The sequence below is a fragment of the Helianthus annuus genome, chromosome 9 (genome assembly GCF_002127325.2).
Source record: "Helianthus annuus cultivar XRQ/B chromosome 9, HanXRQr2.0-SUNRISE, whole genome shotgun sequence".
Lineage (NCBI taxonomy): Eukaryota > Viridiplantae > Streptophyta > Magnoliopsida > Asterales > Asteraceae > Helianthus > Helianthus annuus.
In genome coordinates, this window is record NC_035441.2 from 111,390,769 (window position 1) to 111,410,381 (window position 19,613).

General features: G+C 36.5%; 3 protein-coding genes and 1 non-coding gene across 5 annotated transcripts; all 4 read right to left on the bottom strand.

Moving 5' to 3' along the window:
- Nucleotides 1-2,652: 2,652 nt before the first annotated feature.
- LOC110878120 lies at nt 2,653-4,635 on the bottom strand. Of its 2 annotated transcripts, none has more exons than XM_022126380.2 (5): nt 4,498-4,635; nt 3,803-3,890; nt 3,322-3,732; nt 3,088-3,140; nt 2,653-3,007 (listed from the first exon to the last, which is right to left on the bottom strand). In XM_022126380.2, exons 2-5 carry the CDS (start codon nt 3,858-3,860, stop codon nt 2,834-2,836), a joined length of 696 nt encoding a protein of 231 aa, XP_021982072.1. In that variant the 5' UTR covers nt 3,861-3,890; nt 4,498-4,635; the 3' UTR covers nt 2,653-2,833. The 2 variants fall into 2 exon arrangements, with proteins under 2 accessions (XP_021982072.1, XP_021982071.1); XM_022126379.2 differs by having other exon boundaries at nt 3,088-3,143.
- A 6,269-nt stretch (nt 4,636-10,904) lies between these two features.
- Nucleotides 10,905-13,939, bottom strand: LOC110878119 (rRNA 2'-O-methyltransferase fibrillarin 2). The gene is made up of 7 exons (XM_022126378.2): nt 13,786-13,939; nt 13,342-13,664; nt 13,171-13,266; nt 12,626-12,703; nt 12,350-12,526; nt 11,309-11,377; nt 10,905-11,222 (listed from the first exon to the last, which is right to left on the bottom strand). The coding sequence occupies exons 1-7, from the start codon at nt 13,808-13,810 to the stop codon at nt 11,046-11,048; spliced, it is 945 nt and encodes a 314-aa protein (XP_021982070.1). The 5' UTR covers nt 13,811-13,939; the 3' UTR covers nt 10,905-11,045.
- LOC118482537 lies at nt 11,568-11,637 on the bottom strand. The gene has a single exon (XR_004868571.1). It is a non-coding gene; the product is annotated as a small nucleolar RNA snoR60 (small nucleolar RNA).
- Nucleotides 13,940-16,186: 2,247 nt separating the features above from the next.
- Nucleotides 16,187-19,151, bottom strand: LOC110878118 (sec-independent protein translocase protein TATB, chloroplastic). The gene is made up of 5 exons (XM_022126377.2): nt 18,774-19,151; nt 18,494-18,615; nt 17,507-17,566; nt 16,898-17,300; nt 16,187-16,554 (listed from the first exon to the last, which is right to left on the bottom strand). Exons 1-5 carry the CDS (start codon nt 19,000-19,002, stop codon nt 16,418-16,420), a joined length of 951 nt encoding a protein of 316 aa, XP_021982069.1. The 5' UTR covers nt 19,003-19,151; the 3' UTR covers nt 16,187-16,417.
- Nucleotides 19,152-19,613: the final 462 nt, after the last annotated feature.

Here is a 19,613-nt window from a genome sequence, read left to right on the forward strand (position 1 = left end):
ACAGTAATTAACTCAATATAAAATAACATTCTTACCATGACATATATGACGATGGATGAAAGCAAGACTTGTTGTAGGCGACACAACATGGTTATTGGTCATTGTCACCGATACAACGGGGGTAAAGGTCGTTGTCGCTGCCGTTGCAAGTGTTGGTGTTTGGTTTATTTATCTTCTTTCACCGCTAAAAAGGTGCCTACGGGTGGAAGTTACAATTAATTTAAATAGGGATATATGTGTGTGTGAGAGAAACAAATGTTTTATAAAAAATACCTTTCAAAGTTTTTTATAAAATATCAGTCAAAAAGTGTTGAATAAATACATTTTCTACATGAAACATGATATAAAGTAAGCAATGAATGATCATTGATTTACACGATGGGTTTTAAGTTTATATAATAAATTTTAAGGCTGTGTTGTAAGTAGTTCATCAAAGAATCTAGAATTAATTTTTTACTTGGATTTCTAATTCATTTGAAAGGCTCAAATTGACTTGGGCTGACAGAAAGTGTAGCACCAGACCACCAGTGAGTGGGCAGCACAAAAATAAATAGAAAAGAGCTTGGGCCGGGGCTACACCAAATTATTCTATGAAAAGAGCCCAAGTAATAGATGGATGGGCTTGCTTATGTGACTTATAAAGCAGCAAATCAATGTTGAGTAGTTGTATATTTATTTAACATTCTTTTACAAAACATTTTAATATTTAACTGGATGGTAGTGAATTCTACAAATAAGTATAGTACTATTAATTGTTGGTAAATCATAGGTTTTGGTATACATGTTGACGGATTCATATCCGAGTGAGGATCTATCGTATTCTTTGTAAAGAGACCTTGAGGAGGACGGATGATCTTATTATAGGAAAGTTTATTATTCTCTTTTGAATGATATTGGCAAAGTCATTTGTTAATGATGGTGTTGACTGACATTGGGTGAATGGGTGATGATCATGAATTATAGAATTAGACATTGAAGGCTATAGATAAAAGGTAGATGTATCCAATTCATGATCAAAACACGGACTCAAAGATATGAGACCGGCTCTTAGGGAAAAGTATAAACATCAACGCTCCACAGAAGTTTGCTATGTGTCGCTACAAAGTGGTAATTGGAAATTCGCTTAGTTACAAAAAAAAGGTAAACAAGAAGGTTCCAAGTTTGTAGGTTATGATTGTCCATTTTGAGTATTGAAATCTTAGATGTAGGACAAATCTTTTCATATAAAAAAATCCTTAATGATGATAATCACAATTTTGGCAGCGACTGCATCTTGTGTTCCCTAGTGACACCCAGATGGATTGTTGCTTAGAGAACTTATTGTAAGAATTTTCATTAAAAGAAAATACAAGCTGATACGTAGTGTGGCTACATGTTGACGTCAACGAAAGTCAATGTGATATGGAAATATATACGACGATGTTGAAACACATGGTGGTTTGAAAGAACACTATTCACGGATATGGATTTGAGATTTCCAGGGCTAATTCTTGAATATCTGTAAAAGTGGGAATGAATGGTATGACAAGTGGAAGCAATTGATATGAATTATTTATGTTGCAAAGTTTGACAATAAGGTTGGAATGCATGTAGGCTTAGAACCAAGTTTCATACTTATATATGATCAACACAAGGTATTAATTCAAATGTCACTATTGTTATATGAGTTTTGAAAGATGGGTTCAACATTTAAACCCTTAACAAAATGGCTGTGGAGTTAAAGGGAAAAACATAAACAAGTTTAGAGTCGCCCATGGCCCGTGACATAGAAGAGCTACTATCTGAGCTAATACATGGGGTGGTGGGAAACGGGGATTCCATATAATTTGGGGTCGATAATTATGCTCAGCTCGATTCGCACTAGAAGTTATGCAAGGTAAGTGACAGTACGAAAAATTGGTGACTCCGTCCGTGTCTGTGATATGGAATTGTGAAGAATGCATTGCTTCAATTCAAGACAAGTGCTAGGATAACCGTCTATGTTTTCTCACTTGAGGTTATCAAGAAGAATGCCAAGTATGGCGTTTGGGGTTTTGACAAATACTCTTCTTCTGTTGTCAAAGAGGATTACGAATCTATTGATTCTAGCGTTGAATCTCCATGAAACGACTTCAGTGACGTGTGGGTCTGAAATCAAGTCAACAAACCACTTAATGGTCTCTTGCAAAAGAATTATGTTATGGGAGTAGATGGTGTAAGATTCCCAGCTTTTCTTGCAACACAGTAGAAGATATATTGGCTGCAACTGATTCTTTTGACGGCGTATATGGTGTGCCCATTATACAAAAAGAATCAATAACATATCAAAACGTATCTTCAATAAGGAGGAGCTTTTAAAAAAAAAAAAACATTGTTCTGGATAAAAAAATTAGGGGAAATCGGTCTGCCTTAATCGGTCTGTCTACTGTTGTTTTTATTCTACCTTCTTGCTAGAATTTTTTTCCTTCATAATGCAGTTCCAAAACAAAGTTTAATCCTAACACAAAGATATGTTTATCTGTAATGTGATAAGAAATTTGTACATGAAAACAGACAAACACTTAATGGGTTCAAGCCTAACAAAGATTTAAGGATGATTATGTTGTTCCACAGGTCCCATTGTGAAAAACATCCATAAGAACACAAAGGAAACACAAAACCAAAACAGCCAAGTTTGGCAAAAACTAAAGATTTGACTGAATTAGTCTACCCAACATCATCAACAAAACAAGGTTCTTTATCTTTTAACTACAACAGTCAATAGTTTGACTATCCATTCAACTTTAAGAACAACCACTACTAGGACATAGATTTTGCAAAAACAGGGAACGACAGAATCACACTACTTTGACCTTTACGGTGACGCGGTCAACACAAAACTCGGAAAATCGTCATAATCGTTCAGGTATGACAGCTTTGGAGAACCCGGGCTTCCACAGATCGGGGACATCATCCCACCATGAACGCGATCTTCAAATATCGGCTCGAGCATCTCCTCCATCTCAAAGATCATCAAAGCACTTTCATCCTGCAATTCATTCTTAGTAACACAAATTGAAAAAAAAATTGAGAGCTTGTAGAATTGTAAAATCACATCAGAAAGCTCACCTTTACTTTTTTCGGTGGATTGTTGCATGCCGACACAGATTGAAAACAAGCATCTGCAATTAAAAAACAACAACGGTAAGCGATTAAACGAGTAAAAATATACCAACAAACAGATTGTATATGCATTCATACGAAGACACAGATTGAAAACAAGCATCTACCATTAAAAAACAACAGCAGTAAGCGATTAAACGAGTAAAAATATACTACCGGATTGTATATGCATTAGCATACCTTCATCTAACCCAATGGTACTTAAGAACTCATTCAGTCCCATTGATTTCTTTTGTGCTTTGATACATTCATCATGATTGTGAATGAAACCCTCTTCAGCAATAGAGTACGGAAACTTTTCATCATCAACAAAAGCTATTGCTTTCTTTCTTTGACTCATTTTTTTCAAACCGTTTTTCTGAGAAGACGGTATAGCCGAATTAGTAAGGTCACCAAGTGCTTTTCGGCCACTAACAGGAGCCTTCTTGGTCACAATGCTATCTTCCCCTATCGGAATCACGTTCTTAGTGTTGTGTTTCTTCGACGGCTGGAGTGCCGATGGCTTCCCAGAGTTCGATATGTCGTTTAACGCTTTCCTTCCTCCAAGACCCCCTTTGTTCTTTTGAGCAATAGACCCATTGATCTTGACCCCTGTAAGAAACAATGGTTAATTAACATACCATCATATAACAATGGTTAAAAGCATAAAGATGTAACCTACCATCAAAGTGTACATTGAGATTCTGGTCTTGAGTCAAACGGCTAGCATGCATTGCCATTTTTTCGGAACTGATTTGATTCACTGTAGTCTGCACAATTCAAACAAAGCCAAAAAAGAAACTAAATTCATATATTGATGAGTAAATAGTCTCCCAAATTGTGAAATCAGCAAAAAAAAAAAAAAAAAAAAAAAAAAGGAATATTCATAACAGAACAAATTCATATATCAAAAGATTTTTTCAAGAACTAGGGTTTTATACTACCAGCAAAATCTTAAATCATTTAGGGGAGAATAAGTGTAACAAATATCAAGATCAAGATTCAGTTTGTACAAATTAAAACATGCAATTATAAATTAATTAAAAACCCTAACTAACTAATTTTGGGCAAAGATTTAAATCAAATCTAAATGTCTGTATTCAGTTTCATCGAGGTAAATCATTTAGGGTTTTCACGCATCTGAAAACCCTAACGAAACTAGGGTTTTGTTTCAGTTAAAATCAACAATCGTACATCTTGAATTCAAAATTCAAATTAATCGAAGTAAAACTAACCAAAACCAAGATCATACACCATAAACGATAATTAATCGAAGAAAAAAACCCTAAAAATTAAAATAAAAGGGGTTTTAAACGAACAAATCGATAACACAAAGAAGGGAGCAAATAAAATTAGGGATTGAAGGAAGAAGAATACCTTGAAACAGATGAGATTGTAAGGATCGATTGGTGGTTTGTGATTTGAATAAACTGTACAATTTTCTTTATGCTTTGTTTGGAACGATTTATTTTATAAAATTCTTCAACGGATTTGTTGTATTTAAAGGGGGAAAGAGAAGACTCGCTCCCTCCCAACGGTCATATTGGTTAACTTTTACAGTTTTGCCCTTGTTTACGTTAGTTTTTTTTTTTTTTTGAACGGCCAACGAATCCTCCAAATGGGCTACTGGCGAAATTCACCACATCGGGATACACTCGCCTTCCGAACCGGGGAAAACCCCCACCTAGGGCCGAAGCCCGTGAACACTCGCCCGAAGGCACGACAGTGCGGTGAGGTAAAACCCGCTCAGTTCAAGGATCGAACTAGCGATCGCCGCCTACTCGCCTAGTCTCCCATCATCACCAGGTGCCGCAGAAACTAAATGCTAGGGGCAGGAATTGAACTTGAGTCACTTGGAACACAAGGTCTCTCCCTTACCACTCCACCACTAGCTCATTGGCCTGTTTACGTTAGTTAATTATCATAAAGTGATTCAATAAATAGGATCCGGATATAATATAAAGTTGGGGAAATCACGAAAATAGCCAAGTCAACGCCGTTTTTTCAAAAATAGCCAGTTGACACCCCACAAAATGCCGTTTCACGGATTCCAACCCGGCTCAATACAAAGGTTAAGAACTTTCTTCAAAGACCAGTCAGGTTTTGACACGTGTACTGCTGACTCTATCATGTTCCCTCACTCCTTTATCCACTGCACACGTTAACTGTCAAGGCATTAAATGGACTTGTACTCTCCATCATCATCACTGACATGAATGAGCTCTCCCACTTTTTTTGTTTTTTAGTGCATTAAATGATAATATTGATCGGTGGAGAAGGTTGAACGGTGGAGAAGGTTGAAGAAGAGGGAGTGGGAGGGGTCTGTTCCAGAATCAAATTAATCCATTCTCTGATATCGGTATCTTTCTCCACCTTCTTGTTCATCTTCAACTTCATCTTTGGGTGCAGCAATCTTCATCACGGATGTCAATCGCGCGCTCACATCGGCCAAAACTTTCCTAGTCTTTATCGTCGTTCAGCAACTCAACAAACTCCGCCGTATCTATACTAATCCGCCGCATCTATACTAATCCGGGTGGTGGTTGTGGTGGGTGGAGGGTGGTGGTGGTTTACGGTGGTGCTCAAGCCGAGCCGTTTCCGGCAAGTACTCAAGCCGTCACAGGTACTGTTCGAGACCCTATTCAAGCCGTTTCCGGCAAGTACTCAAGCCGTTTCCGGCAAGTACTCAAGCCGTCACAGTAACCTAAGGTGACCCAAGTCGTTTTAGAAGTTTGTCGGACACGTGGCAAAAGGTGAGTGGCTGATGAGGAAAGTTCTTAAGTTATGTCTTGAGCCGTGTCGGAATTCGTGTAAAGGCTTGGGGAGCCGTTTCAGTTGGCCAAAATTGAAAAAACGGCGTTGACTTGGCTATTTTCGTGATTTCCCCTATAAAGTTTATTTTGGCTAGGAATTAATTTTGACCATCAATTGATTAATCAAGGTTTAGATTAAATGAGTATAACTGATAAAAAAGAAGGATGCGTCTGAGTTTGTGTAGGGGTATTCTAGTCAATCCAAAGTAACTTCTGGTGTGGTATCTGACGACACATTTTTTGATTTACACCACACCACTCCCAACTTTCAACTTAGTTTTCTCTAGTACTCCCAAAGTAACTAAACCCTAACCTAGTTAGTTTTTTTTTACTGATATGACACTTGTTTAGTGACGTGACATCTGGTGTGGTATATTTGACGAGGCATTTTTGATGTGACACTTATTTGGTGGCGGGGCATTTGATGTTGCACTTGTTGATGTGGCATTTTTTATGGTGTGGAATTTGATGTGGCACTTGTTTAGTGACATGACATTTGATATCACTTATAACTGGGTTAGTTTTGGAGTGCCAGAGGAAAATAAGTTGAAAGTTAAGAATGTTGTGGTACAAATCAAAAACCAATTATTGAAATGCGAGATTATTTAAATTCAATATCCATTGGTATACAAATAATACAACTTAGGCTTAAGTATAGTATGAAACCAGTTATATAATATGTTTTTTTTTTTTTTTGGAAAGGGTAGAGTCTAATATGGGCATGTTTGGCTAAGCTTTTTAAAATAATTTATTGACTTATTGGCTTTTTGGAAAAGTCAGTATGGAGTGACTTATTGGCTTTTTCTTCTCACATACACCTTCATTGCCAAACATCATTTTAGAGCTTATAACTTTTCAAAAAGCTAATAAGTCAATAAGTTGTTTCAAAAAGCTTAGCCAAACATGCCCTATGTAATGAAAAATAATATATAAATAAGTTATAAAACAATGTGGCATCATAGAGTTTATATCAATTACGTAAAGTGCTATTGTTAGGGGACTAGGGGTGGAATCACTAGTGATGGATTCCATCACTCCCACTATCCAATCAGCAAATGCCATGTCATCAACCATATTTCCATCACTAGTGATAGAAATGGACTAGGGGTGGAATCACTAGTGATGGATTCTATCACTCCCTCCCAATTTTTTTAACTTTTATTTTTAAATTAGAAATTAACAATAAAACACTAAAATTAAAAATTTCATTAATTTTAAAACATACTATTTCAATTTAACATACTAGGAACATACAATTTAAAAAAAAAAAAAAAAACCTACTCCTCGAATTTAACATACTAGGAACATACAATTTAAAAAAAAAAAAAAAAACCTACTCCTCGTCCGAATCCGGAAACTCCAAACCTAGAGAACCTACTAGTTCGATTAAATCGTATCTCAACCGAAAGTGAGTTTCTTCGTTACGCAATTGTAAATTGATATCTTGTGGAACTTGAACTTGTGTAGGAGGATCCGGTACCCAATCCGGGGATATTGCACGTCCGTCGTGTTTGATCAACATATTGTGCAATATGATACACGCATACACTATGCTATGTATTGCTTTCTTGGTCATCGAACGAACCGGTCGGTGTAGTATACCCCATCTACCCTTTAAAACACCAAACGCCCTCTCAACATCTTTTCTTGCCGATTCTTGCAATTTTTTGAACGCCTTTTCTTTAGCCTCGATGGGAAATGAGGGAGCTTTCACAAAAACAGACCAAGACGGGTAGATACCATCCACAAGATAAAAGCCTCGTCTGTAATGTCGACCGTTAACATAGAAAGGAGAGGAAGGTGCGGTACCATCCGTTACGCTTTGGAACAACGGCGACGTGTGCAACACATTGATGTCGTTGTTTGAACCTGGAACACCGAAGTAAGAATGCCAAATCCATAAATCATTCTATGCCACCGCTTCTAGTATGATGGTTGGTCTTTTGATGTCTCCCCTCACATACACCGACATCAAGCTCATTATACACCGACACAAAATACTTTAGTGTGTCGTTGTCGGAAGACGACTCGGAATCGCTAGACATCGGAAACGTCGAATCGGTAGGGAATTCCATTTGAGAAAGATATAAAAAATGTGTGAAGTGAGTTTAAAATGGTTTAAAAGATATAGTTTGGTGTATGAAAAAATGGTTAAAATGTGGATATATCTATACATATAATAAAGTAAATCAATAGTGGACACGTGTCATTCATTGAAACTATCTATTTTTTTGTTTTCCCGCCTCTTTTCCCTCCTTAATTATCTCCTACTTAATTATAAATACATATTTTTTATAATTAAATATATCCATTATCTCCTCCTTAATTATCTCCTACTTAATTATAAATACTTATTTTTATAATTAAAAATATTCATTATATAGATATTAATAAATGATAAGACTAAAATTCAAAGATATATAAAAATAATCTATTCACTTCACATAAAATTATCTTTAAATTATATAAAGAGTTAATTACATACTTTGTGCAAACCACAGGGACTAATACATGTGATTTTCAGTATTCTCCATCGACTTTTTTTAACGAGTTAATTATATAGTTAGTCCCTGTGGTTTACACAAAATAACAGACTTAGGTACTAATAGTTTAAAATCACCTTCTAGGGTATTAACTTTTCATTTTGTAACATTTGGACTAACTATGTAATTTTTTTAACCCTCTCAACCTCACTTATTTACATGACATATATTATTTCTACATACTTTTGTATGTTCTTTTAGCTAAGAAACATCTGAATAATCTATCTATATAATTAATACAAATGGATCGTTTTGTCAATCAATATATTGATTAATATAACGGGTTATTTATTAATAATAATTTCAATGATTATTGCTCTATAATTATTTTATTTCTTTTTTTTTTTGCTTGTCTCTTATATATTTAATATTTTTTTTCTTAAATCTGTCTTTTATTTTTTTGCTTATTAATAACTATTTAATATAACATTGATTCAACCACGTATAACACACAAGTTTCTAACCTATTAATAAAAAATAAATAAAGTAAAATGTTATAACTTATGTAATACACAAGAATCTAATTTAACTTAATAATAAATAAAAAACAAAGTAAAATGTTACATCAAAGTTCTTTTTTTTTCTAAAAACATATATTGATAATTGTGTGTGTTAGTTGATTACATTATTCGTATTTAAGTCATGTAATACACGTGGTTATACAATCTTGCAATGTACGGGCTTTTAAAGATGTAACTTTTTTATTACTTAGTATATAAGATTATATTTATTCAGCCCGTGTAATACACGGGGTTCTAACCTAGTATATAGATAAAATGGATTAATTTTTTTTTTTTTATTAAAGTTACCGTTGAAACCAACGGTCGTCATCCAACGTTCGATTTTTTGAGTTTTCAACGCGTTATACACATTACGCGTTAACAATATAACGCGTTAAGTTTATGGCGGCGGCGGTGTAGCAAAAGGCCATCACGCGTGATGGGGGGCCGAACACGGACCACCCCGGGTCCTCTTAAAGGGTGTTATTGCTAACAAGAATTGAATGAAATTGATATGTGAATTTCATTCCGAAGTTTTTTAGTTTGCTATAATAGGGTTGTGAATGAATCCAATATTCCTCACAACTTGTGAAGGAAATCAACCAGATAATTGGACATTCCAACTTCCACTTCCTTAGACCATGCGTAATGGGGCGTTTTTTTTAAAAATTTTTGCCCTAAAACGCCCTATAACGCCCAACCCCCCATTACAGGGGGCGTTTTCAGGCGTTATTTTCGAAAAAAAAAGGGGCCGGCGTTTTTATTTAAACGCCCAAATCTCTGCCATGCTTTTGACTTTTGTGGCTCACCTTTACTTTTCAAACTTGTTCCTCCAATCACTTTTCAAGCTTTTGTCTGACATATGCTTTTCACTTTTTTTTTTTTCATTAAAAATAATATGGGCATTATAATTCTTCACCACTACACCACTTTTGCTATAATGCCCCCTTGCTGACTAGGACGCCACATGGCGCAAAACGCCCCATGGTGGGGGCATTATAGTGTTCTACCACCACACATGGTCTTAGGGGTAGGAGAAAAAATGAGGGACCCTACTCGTAAGTATGTGAGAGGAGAGAAAGTACATTTAGTAGCACCCAAAACCTATCCACCTGGCTCAAGTTATAAAAACCCATCTTAGTCAGTGAAGTCATAGGAAGGAAGAAATATTGAGCGGATGTATAACCTAAAACCGATTAAATGGGGAACTAAAAGCAATTTATTGGAGCTTCATCGAGGTGGTTGAAGATGTTAGTTTTATGGAATGTCCAATTTATTGGGCACTAAAAGCAAGTCTTTATGATGTTTTTTTATAAACCTATAATAAATCATCAAGTTTAAATTCGTTGGTTTTAAGTCTAAATTTGTATGTGTTGAAACAAAGTATGTGAAGTCAAATAATGAAATACATGAATTTGATTTATTTATTATAAATGTATTTCTTATTAAAATTATTATAATAAAATAAACACACACTTGTTGAAAATTTTGACTATTTAATTAATAAAAAATCTAAATGGCTCAACAAAACTCAATCTATCGGTCACAACCTAAGTCCCCTCTTGTCATCCTAGAAAGATCGAAATTGATCCATCATATATCACTCTGGTCTTTGGTTTTGATTTTTTTTATATTTCGGTTTCGGTCTTATTTTGACCCCACACACACCCCTACTCGTCATCGATGTCTCTACCAACCCCACATATTAGTCTTTGTTGTCACCATTTCCATCACCATCCCAATGGTATCGACAATAGTGAAAGTGGCGGCGAGGATGAAGTAGAGGCAGTCGTGTGCATGCAGGTGAAGTGGGGTCGGTGGTGAGGGGTGGTGGCACGGTGAATGTTCTAACTCCTTCATGATGCCGGTTTTAACCATCTACACAGTAGCATCTATGATGCCGGTTTCTGTTTCTTTGACATAATTGGTTGATGCAAATGAACCATAAATTGCTGTTAAACTTTTAATTTGTATTCTACTACATAAATGAACACTCAAAATAACAAGCAAAACTAAATCAAAAAAACCCATACATTCACCGGTGACACAAAACAAAAGCAGGTAAGCACCTATGATGCAGGTTTCTGTTTCTTTGGAACACGATAGGCTCCAACGACACACGCATGGTCTCTCTCAAAGGGCTCAAGAGTCACCTGCTCCATGGGTTTGAACTGCTCTGCCTGAAGCTTTTTCACCTCTGAAGCAAATACGGCCTCAGCAGGAACAGTGGAGTCTATGCAGTTAGCCTACAATGTTACCAAAAACAATGATTAATTACCAAACAAATAACATTATAAAATCACTAAAAACAACATGCCAAAGATTTACAAACCTTGATGGATATGACAAAGTAGCCTCCGGCTTTCAAGAAATAAGATGCATTCAGCGCTAGAATTCTAGCCTGCAAAGACACAGATAAACCATGAGAGTTTTAAAAATAAATAAAAACTATAATTTGCATCACCAGGTTGTTTTGATAGGAATACGAGTTGGTTCATCGTGTACTAAAAAATAAAAACTTGATATAATAATGATCTTTTACGAAAACTAAAACGACACAGATGTAAATACAAAAAACAGAAGCCAATAGATACATCAGAAACTCGGTTTTGCGTCATCCAAATGTCCTGAAGGGGAATCCGAGTAGTTCATCATATGTGGCTTATCCAAAACCCAAGGTTTAAAAGAACGGAAACGAGTTTCGAGGCGTTTTCCCTTCGCCTCACGAGGCGCAAGCCTCGAGGCGAAACGAGGCGCAAGGCCGAGGCAGTATTAATAAATAAACATAAAAAATATATATATTATAAAAATAATAATACTAACTAATTTCATCATCAGATTCATCAAAAACATATACATAAAAAAGACATGTAATGCTTGAAATTGACACAAAAAGTCAAAAACATCATAAACAACTATGAAAATCCCATGAGGCACACCTGAGGCGCAGCCTTTCTTAGCGCCTAAAACCCCATGAGGCGTGCCTCAGACTCGTTTTTTGGCCGTTTCGCCTCGAGGCGCGCCTGGAGGCGCACGCCTCAGGCGTTTTTTAAAACCATGCCAAAACCAATAGACAACAAATATAAAACATGCTGAAAACAAAATATTGTAAAAACTACTAAATAGTTGTTAAAATATAACAGAGTAAGAATTTTTCAAAACTTATTACAAAATACGAAAACCAAAGAGTGGCACCAAAAAAGAGAGATGATAAATTCAAAGTTCAAATCTATGTAGAATTCAAATAAAATCATAAAAATATATGACAAGAAACCAATTTAAAAGTATGTAGCTTAACAACGCTGGACAAACTGAACGCGAACAAATAAACCAAAATCTAAGCATAAAGATCTTAAAAAAGTTAAAAACAAACCTGATCAGGTTGAGCAACATCAGAAAAGATAACATCAACCATACCAACAAGCATCCGATACTTGGCAGGATGTCTAGCATCCTCAATAATAGGGATCACATTTGTTCTCTTTTTAGCCATGTTAACTAAATCCCTACCACTTCTGTGAGAAAACTCAACAGCATACACAACTCCACCCTAAATAACATAAAACTTAATAAGTAAATTACCATCCACCAAATGTTACAATCATAACCAAAAACTCATCATTTACAAAAGCAAAATGTAACTACTTACTGGTCCAACAAGATCAGACACATGAGAAACAGTGGTGCCAGAAGCAGCTCCTAAGTATAGCACCTTTGAGCCAGGTTTCTAAACCAAAAGAACAACCAATATAAACTTATCATATGATAGTTTTATTTGGAGTTAAATGCTATTTTAGTCCCTGTGGTTTGGGTCATTTTGCCAGTTTAGTCCAAAGGTTTGAAACGTTGACTTTTTAGTCCAAATAGTTTCAAACGTTGCCATTTTAGTCCACTGGGTTAACTTCATTCATTTTTTCTGTTAACGAGAAGAGCAATTCAGTCATTTTATATGTATTTCGGTTACCTAGAAGGGCAATTCGACCATATAAAATGACCAAATTGCCATTCTCGTTAACAGAAGAAATGAATGAAGTTAACCCAATGGACTAAAATGGCAACATTTGAAACTATTTGGACTAAAATGGCAACATTTCAAACCTTTGGACTAAACTAGCAAAATGGTCAAACCACAGGGACTAAAATGGCATTTAACTCTTTTATTTACTAATAATGTTTCTTGAAATGTGATTATACCATCCAAATATTGTCAACTCCACCAAGAACAGCAGCAGCAAGCTTTGATCTAAATGGATTCCATACTCTGTATTCAACCTTTGTCCCATCTTCATTCTGATCACAAAACATTAAACTAATTTCAACAATTACATTCACCTAAAATATACAAATATTCATCAAGTTTAATACCTGAACGGAGATCCTCTTTTCATTGTAAACAGCTTCTCCAGGCACCATATTCTTAGTGCAAAGAGCATCTTCTTTCCCCTTAGCAATAAACACACCTTCATGTCTATGTGGCTCAACTACAACCTTACTTCCACCCTTCATTCCACCGCCTCTTCCGCCCCGGCCACCACCGCGTCCTCTACCGCCACCTCTTCCGCCACTTCTGCCACCGCCACGCGTCATATCGGCGCCGCCTCTTCCGCGGCCACCGAATCCTCCCCTTCCTCTACCCCCTCTACCGCTTCCGTCTCCGCGGCCACCGCTGAAACCTCCTCCGCCTCGTCCTGTAAATCAAATTGTGTAATTATAGTTATAAACCCTAATACACACAACAATCAAGACACAAACATTTTATGAAAATTCCTCTGTCCTATCTAACAGATACAATTGCAGTAAGTAATGTACCTCCTCCTCTCATTGGAGCTCTCATGGTTACTAGTTGAAGAGGGTTTGAATTTGGAAGTTTAGGGTTTAAGGGAAAGGGAAGTGTGGAATGGCGACTTGGGGGGTTTTATAAGCTCAGGGTCTAGGGTTTTGGTTTCGGTTTCAAGGTAAAGTTTGTAACTTGTTATAACTTTTCTTTTTTCATGTGCTTTTTCTTTTTTTAACGGCCTCAGATGTTCGTTCTCTCCAGGCGCGCAGAAACCCAACAGTGGAATAATCAAAAAAATCTCGCTTCCCATCCAAGTCGAACCAACGTCACCCGTATTCGCTCTTCACCTGAATGCCGCAGAAAATAATAAGAGTGGGAATCGAACCTCGATCGCAAGGAACACTAATTCTTTCCCCAACCACTCCATCACTACCTCATTGGCTCATTTTCTCTGTGCTAACTGGGCTAAGTTAAAACATCATCGTGTCTCAATTAATTCGGGTAAAGTCCAATTGAGACTCAAAAACGTTTTATTTTTCTATATAACGAGTGAGAGTCAAAAACATTATATTTTTCTACATAATGAGTTTTTAGAACATGCTGCGGCGAGACCATTTTACCAAACCAAAAAATGTTAAAACGTTGAACCAAACATAATTGTAAAAAAGAAACTAATTCAGATCGATAACATTGGTTCGTTGTGGTACGGATACTCACCACAGCAGAGAAAACTCAAATGCTCAAAAAGATGTATTAAATTAGATTTTCTTTTAAACATGGTAGTATCTACGGGTGAGCCGAGAAACGAACCGAAAATATACCCAACCCGACCCGAACCCAACTAGATAGGTATTTAGATCGGTTCCAATTTTTCATATAAAATCAGGTCGGGTCGGTTCTCGGTTCTTTTCATGGTGAAACCCGACTTGTACCTATGGACCGAACTAAAGTGCTAATTAAAAAAGATAGGCCATAGCCCAGTAGCGATTGGGGCTTGAATCCCTAAAATATATAACATACAACGGCGGCATAAAGTCCACAGATACATTCAAATAGAGAAAGAAACCATCTACATTGAATTTGCAGTCAACTTCTTGGCTGCTACTGTGAATTACGCAATACTTTTTGAATTTTTGGATGTTTAAGTTATAAATTTTTGTTAGAAGGTTTTATCTACTTTTGGTAGTGCAATTTATCAAAAATAACAACCTTTGGTAATATGTTTCGTCAAATTTTTCACTAGGACACATTATTGAACACTTGGTGTGCAAAGAGATTAATCATGGATAATAAACATTAGATTGAAACGTAAACACCCCATTAAGCATGAAATACTTGCAAATTTGTATCCACCATTACAAAACTACTTAATATACAACAAACATATTATACTTGCTTGGTCAAATAAGTTCAAATTAGGCATGATTATCAATAACATTTGAATGAAAATTAAAAAAGAAATAACTCACCACCGTTAATGGATTGAAACATAAACATAGATTGAAACGTGTATAAGGCCGAAATCAAGGAGAATGTTGTGTTTCTTCATCATCGGATGGTTTGTGTTTCTTCCCAAGTTCGTAACAAAACATGCTCAAAAATGAAATATGTCGGGTCGGTTCTTATACTTAGTACCCGACAAACCCGATTACATAGAAACCCAGAACCGACCCCATATTTAAGGTAGTGAATCGGTTATTTATTATATCTTTGATCGATTCTCGGGTCGGGTCGGGTAATGGTCGGGTTTTGTCTTTTGCTCACCCCTAGTAGTATCTAATATGTTTATTATATATCAACTAACTACTTAAAGCAATTGAATAAAATTTTAATAAGAAGGCTAAAAAGGGTAAATTACACGATGAACATATAAATGTTTTAATTACTTGCAAATAAAAGGTAATAAAGAACAAACTGAACACAGTAGGCCAGTTAATAATTCTTAGTATAGTTGGCATACGCGATTGCATGCCCCTAAAACTAGAGATGAGCATTTGGTACTGGGCACCGGTACCGAATTTTTCAAACATACCCTTGGAGTTTAGAGTAAGATATTTTATTATTAAAATTTGCAACATTATAGGACCAAATTTTGTCAAAAAAGAGTCTCTTGATTTCAAGAAGTCGGAAGAGAAAACCAACCAAGAGAGTGTCGTCTTTTCTGGTGAGTTTGAGGGATTAACAAAAGCATCCTCGACATTACATGTGTTTCTTTTCTACTAAACCGTCAATCTGCAAGCCCTAGCGGTCGTTGTTGTTGTCTTCATCCCCACCATCCCGGCTCCTACCTTCTTCGATTTACATGTGTTTGACATAATCGGTCATTTCAACCTATACTTACCGAACCAGGCTTAAACCGGTTTCGCCAGCCAGCAGTTTTCAAAACAATGGTTGAACCACCTCAATTCGCTAGACTAGCATGGAACAAATATGTGGATGAAATGACAATACATATGAATTGAACAATAAGAATCGGCTAAGTGTACAACAACAAATTGCTCGATTACAGAAAACAAAATCTTACATCCTAACAACTTCCTAGCCTGTTCCTTTCAATAGCAAATAAACTCACAAATTAAATTTCTAAAGTTGACTTGGTTCTACAAAGTCAACTCCGTCGTCTTGTCTTCTGATCAAAACTAACTGGCATTTCCTTTAAAATTTTCAGATCTCGCTTTTGGGGCTGTCAGGAGATGAGGGCTGATCTTCCTGCTGCTGAGAAGCAACTGCTTTCAGCTGTTCTTCTGTGATCTTTAAAAGGTCTTCACTTGTATATGCTTTGCTTGAAGTCGACCCGTTTGCTGGATCACAAAATGGGTGGATCAAAAGAGGTAGCTTTTAGTACAAGTCATAGGGGGTCGGTCGAGCAGGGTCGGCTGACCCACAGAACACTTTTTCTCTTAAGCATGATAAACATTAACATGTCAAATATGATTAAAAACTATATTATTTTAAAAACACTTTGGTGACTTGGCACCGGTTTGACTCATTCGATAAGTTTACATTATAGCTATTTTGACCCAGTGAAATGTATGGCCCGAATTTACCTCTTTACCCCTTAAACGGTTCGAAATTGCCAACTTCATATAATTTCATTTCGTCATACAAAAAACATTGGTATTTAAGTTATTTAAGAGGACTTACTGGTGTCAACTGTAGGCTGAGAATCCTCCATGGTGACAGCAGGATCTGCAGTTGTTTCCCGCAAATCCTCAGTGCTGACATCAGAGGTGGTTACTGATTCCTGGGAATTTTCCAGGCTGACATCAGAGGTGGTCACTGATTCCTGGGAATACACCGGGCTGACATCAGAGGTTGTTACAGTTTCCTGGGAATCCTCCGGACCGTCAGCAGGAGTTGTTGTGGTTGCCTCGGAATCTTCGGTGGTGGCGGTGGCGGCAGGCGGTGTTTCTGTTAACTGAGAATTCTGAAGGGTATCGGGAGGCGGTCTGACTGTGTTGGAAGTGTAATTTCCTTGTACCGGATTCTTAAGCTCATCGAGACCAATTTCCTTTTCAAGTGTGGTCTTAAATTCCCTTGATACTTCCTATTATGAAGTAAAGTGTGCTTTATATTAGTATATGTAGTTTCTAACTTTCTATTCTAATCAAAATATAAAAGTCTCGTGGATATGAATCGATACCTCATCTTAACTTGAATACGGGCGTAAAGTCAGTTGTGAGTGTTTGAAAAAAAACCGATTCTGTTTTTTATTTTTTTTTATTTATGTAAAATCAAGGTAAATCGCATTACCTGAAGTTCCCTGATGGTTGGTTGAAACGCACGCAGAGTTTTTCCCAAATTTTTTGCAACCTGCAATGCAGATGTGTTAAACAGCAGCACAAAAAAAAAGTTATCATACAAAATCAAGTTGGTTATAACTTATAAGCTAGGCATGAAGTTTTATAATGTAACATCCAAGACAAATCCCACATCGGGCCATAGAGAAGAGAGACGTCGGGCTCCTAAAAAATGCCAGACCTCAAATACCACCAACACGTTTTTGCCGCATTGACTGTCAAGGGCGTTGCTTTGTGGGGGCGGGAGGGGGCAGCCGACCCCCTGAACTTTTCACTCAGTAGTGGAGAGTATGTAGTTTTCGTATAGAAAATTTTGGGTATATACGTTTTTGACCCCCCGGTTTTATAGAAATTTTTTGTATATACGTCTTCGACCCCCGGTTGGAAATCTCAAGCTTCGCCGCTGTTGACTGTGGATGCAAGCAGCGCTCCACAGTTAAGCGTGTTTGGATGAGAGTAAGGTAGTTGAAAAAAGTCATTTGAGCTGACCATTTTTTTTCCAAATTTAAAAACATTGCAGCTAAATAAGAGACGCCCATTAATGGAAATAAGTTATTAGCATAAGGGGGGAGGGGGGTTCACTAGTGATAGATTTCTATCACTCCCAATATCCAATCAAATCATGCCATGTCATCACCCAATATTCTATCACTAGTGATAGAATTGTAGTGGGGGTGGTATCACTAGTGATGGGATTCCAATGTACAAGTATTAATACACAATGTACAAGTCATACACATTCATTCATCAGTATGTTCAACGCGTTATATAATCAACGAGTTATTCCTATCACTCGTGACCAACATGGAGGCGGCGGTGTCAGTGATACTATATCACTCGTGATGGGGAGTCCATAACGGACCGCCCCCTCCCCCTAATAAATTAATAATCATTTTGATAGCTTTGCTGCCGCTAATACACACACAAAAAGTCAACTGACCTCAGCAAGACCTTTAGGGCCAAAAACCAACAGAGCCACCACTCCAATCACTAAAGCTTCAGGAGCCCCAACTCCAAACAAAGATGCATACACACCCTTCCCTTTACATTTCTTTCTCTTTTCTGCAATCAATCAAGACTTAAAAACATAAACTTTGACTTTAAAAAGTCAAACATCACATATTCAAACAAAATTGACCATATATTTCAAGATTAAAACAAGCCCAAAGTACAGCAATATTGGCAACAAAACCTATAACAAGTGACATCTAATTGGATACCTAATTTGGAAGATTGCAGTGAGAGTGAGAACCCAGTTCTCCTGAGGCCATTCCAAGTAGAAAATGGAGTAAAACCCAGAGTTAAGGAACGAGTGATTGGGGTTCTTGAGCATGAAATGTGAGAGGGGGATAAAGAAGCATAAATGAGGGGTTTTCTAGCAATTTTGGGTAGTGTTAATGATGATGATGGTGATGAAAGGCATGGTTGATTGAAGATCGCTGAAGCCATGGTTAGGTGGGGATCCGTAGATTAGGGGAAATCGGAAGGAAGACGATTGGAGTGGCGTTGAATGTTGGGCCCAACATCATCCTCGTTTTTCTCAAGTATTTTCAATATATATTTTTGTGGTGTGCATATACATACATATATATTTTTTTATTATAACACGTAACTCTCACACACCGTGTGGAATTAGGCTCATTCTATTCCCACCCCCCCTAATTCCTGATTACACCCCCCTATTAAAAACATCACATCCATCAATCATTTGGTTTTTGTTTTTAGCCTGTTTTGTCTTTTTGTTGTCTTTTTTTTATTCATTTATTTAATTATTAGTTATTTAGTATTTGTTTGTATTTGTTTATTAATTAGTTATTATTATTATTATTATTATTATTATTGTTGTTTTTATGATATAGTATTTATTATTAGTTTTTATTGTTATAATTTATCAAATTATATTTATAGCTGTAACAAAAGCTATATAAAAATAAGTACTTTTTTACAAAATTATTATCATTTAATAATTTATATACCGAGGTTTAATCTATACTCCCTCCAAATGTAGCAGGTTGTGCTATCCAAGACTTATACATATTTTGACGTGATTCAAATATATT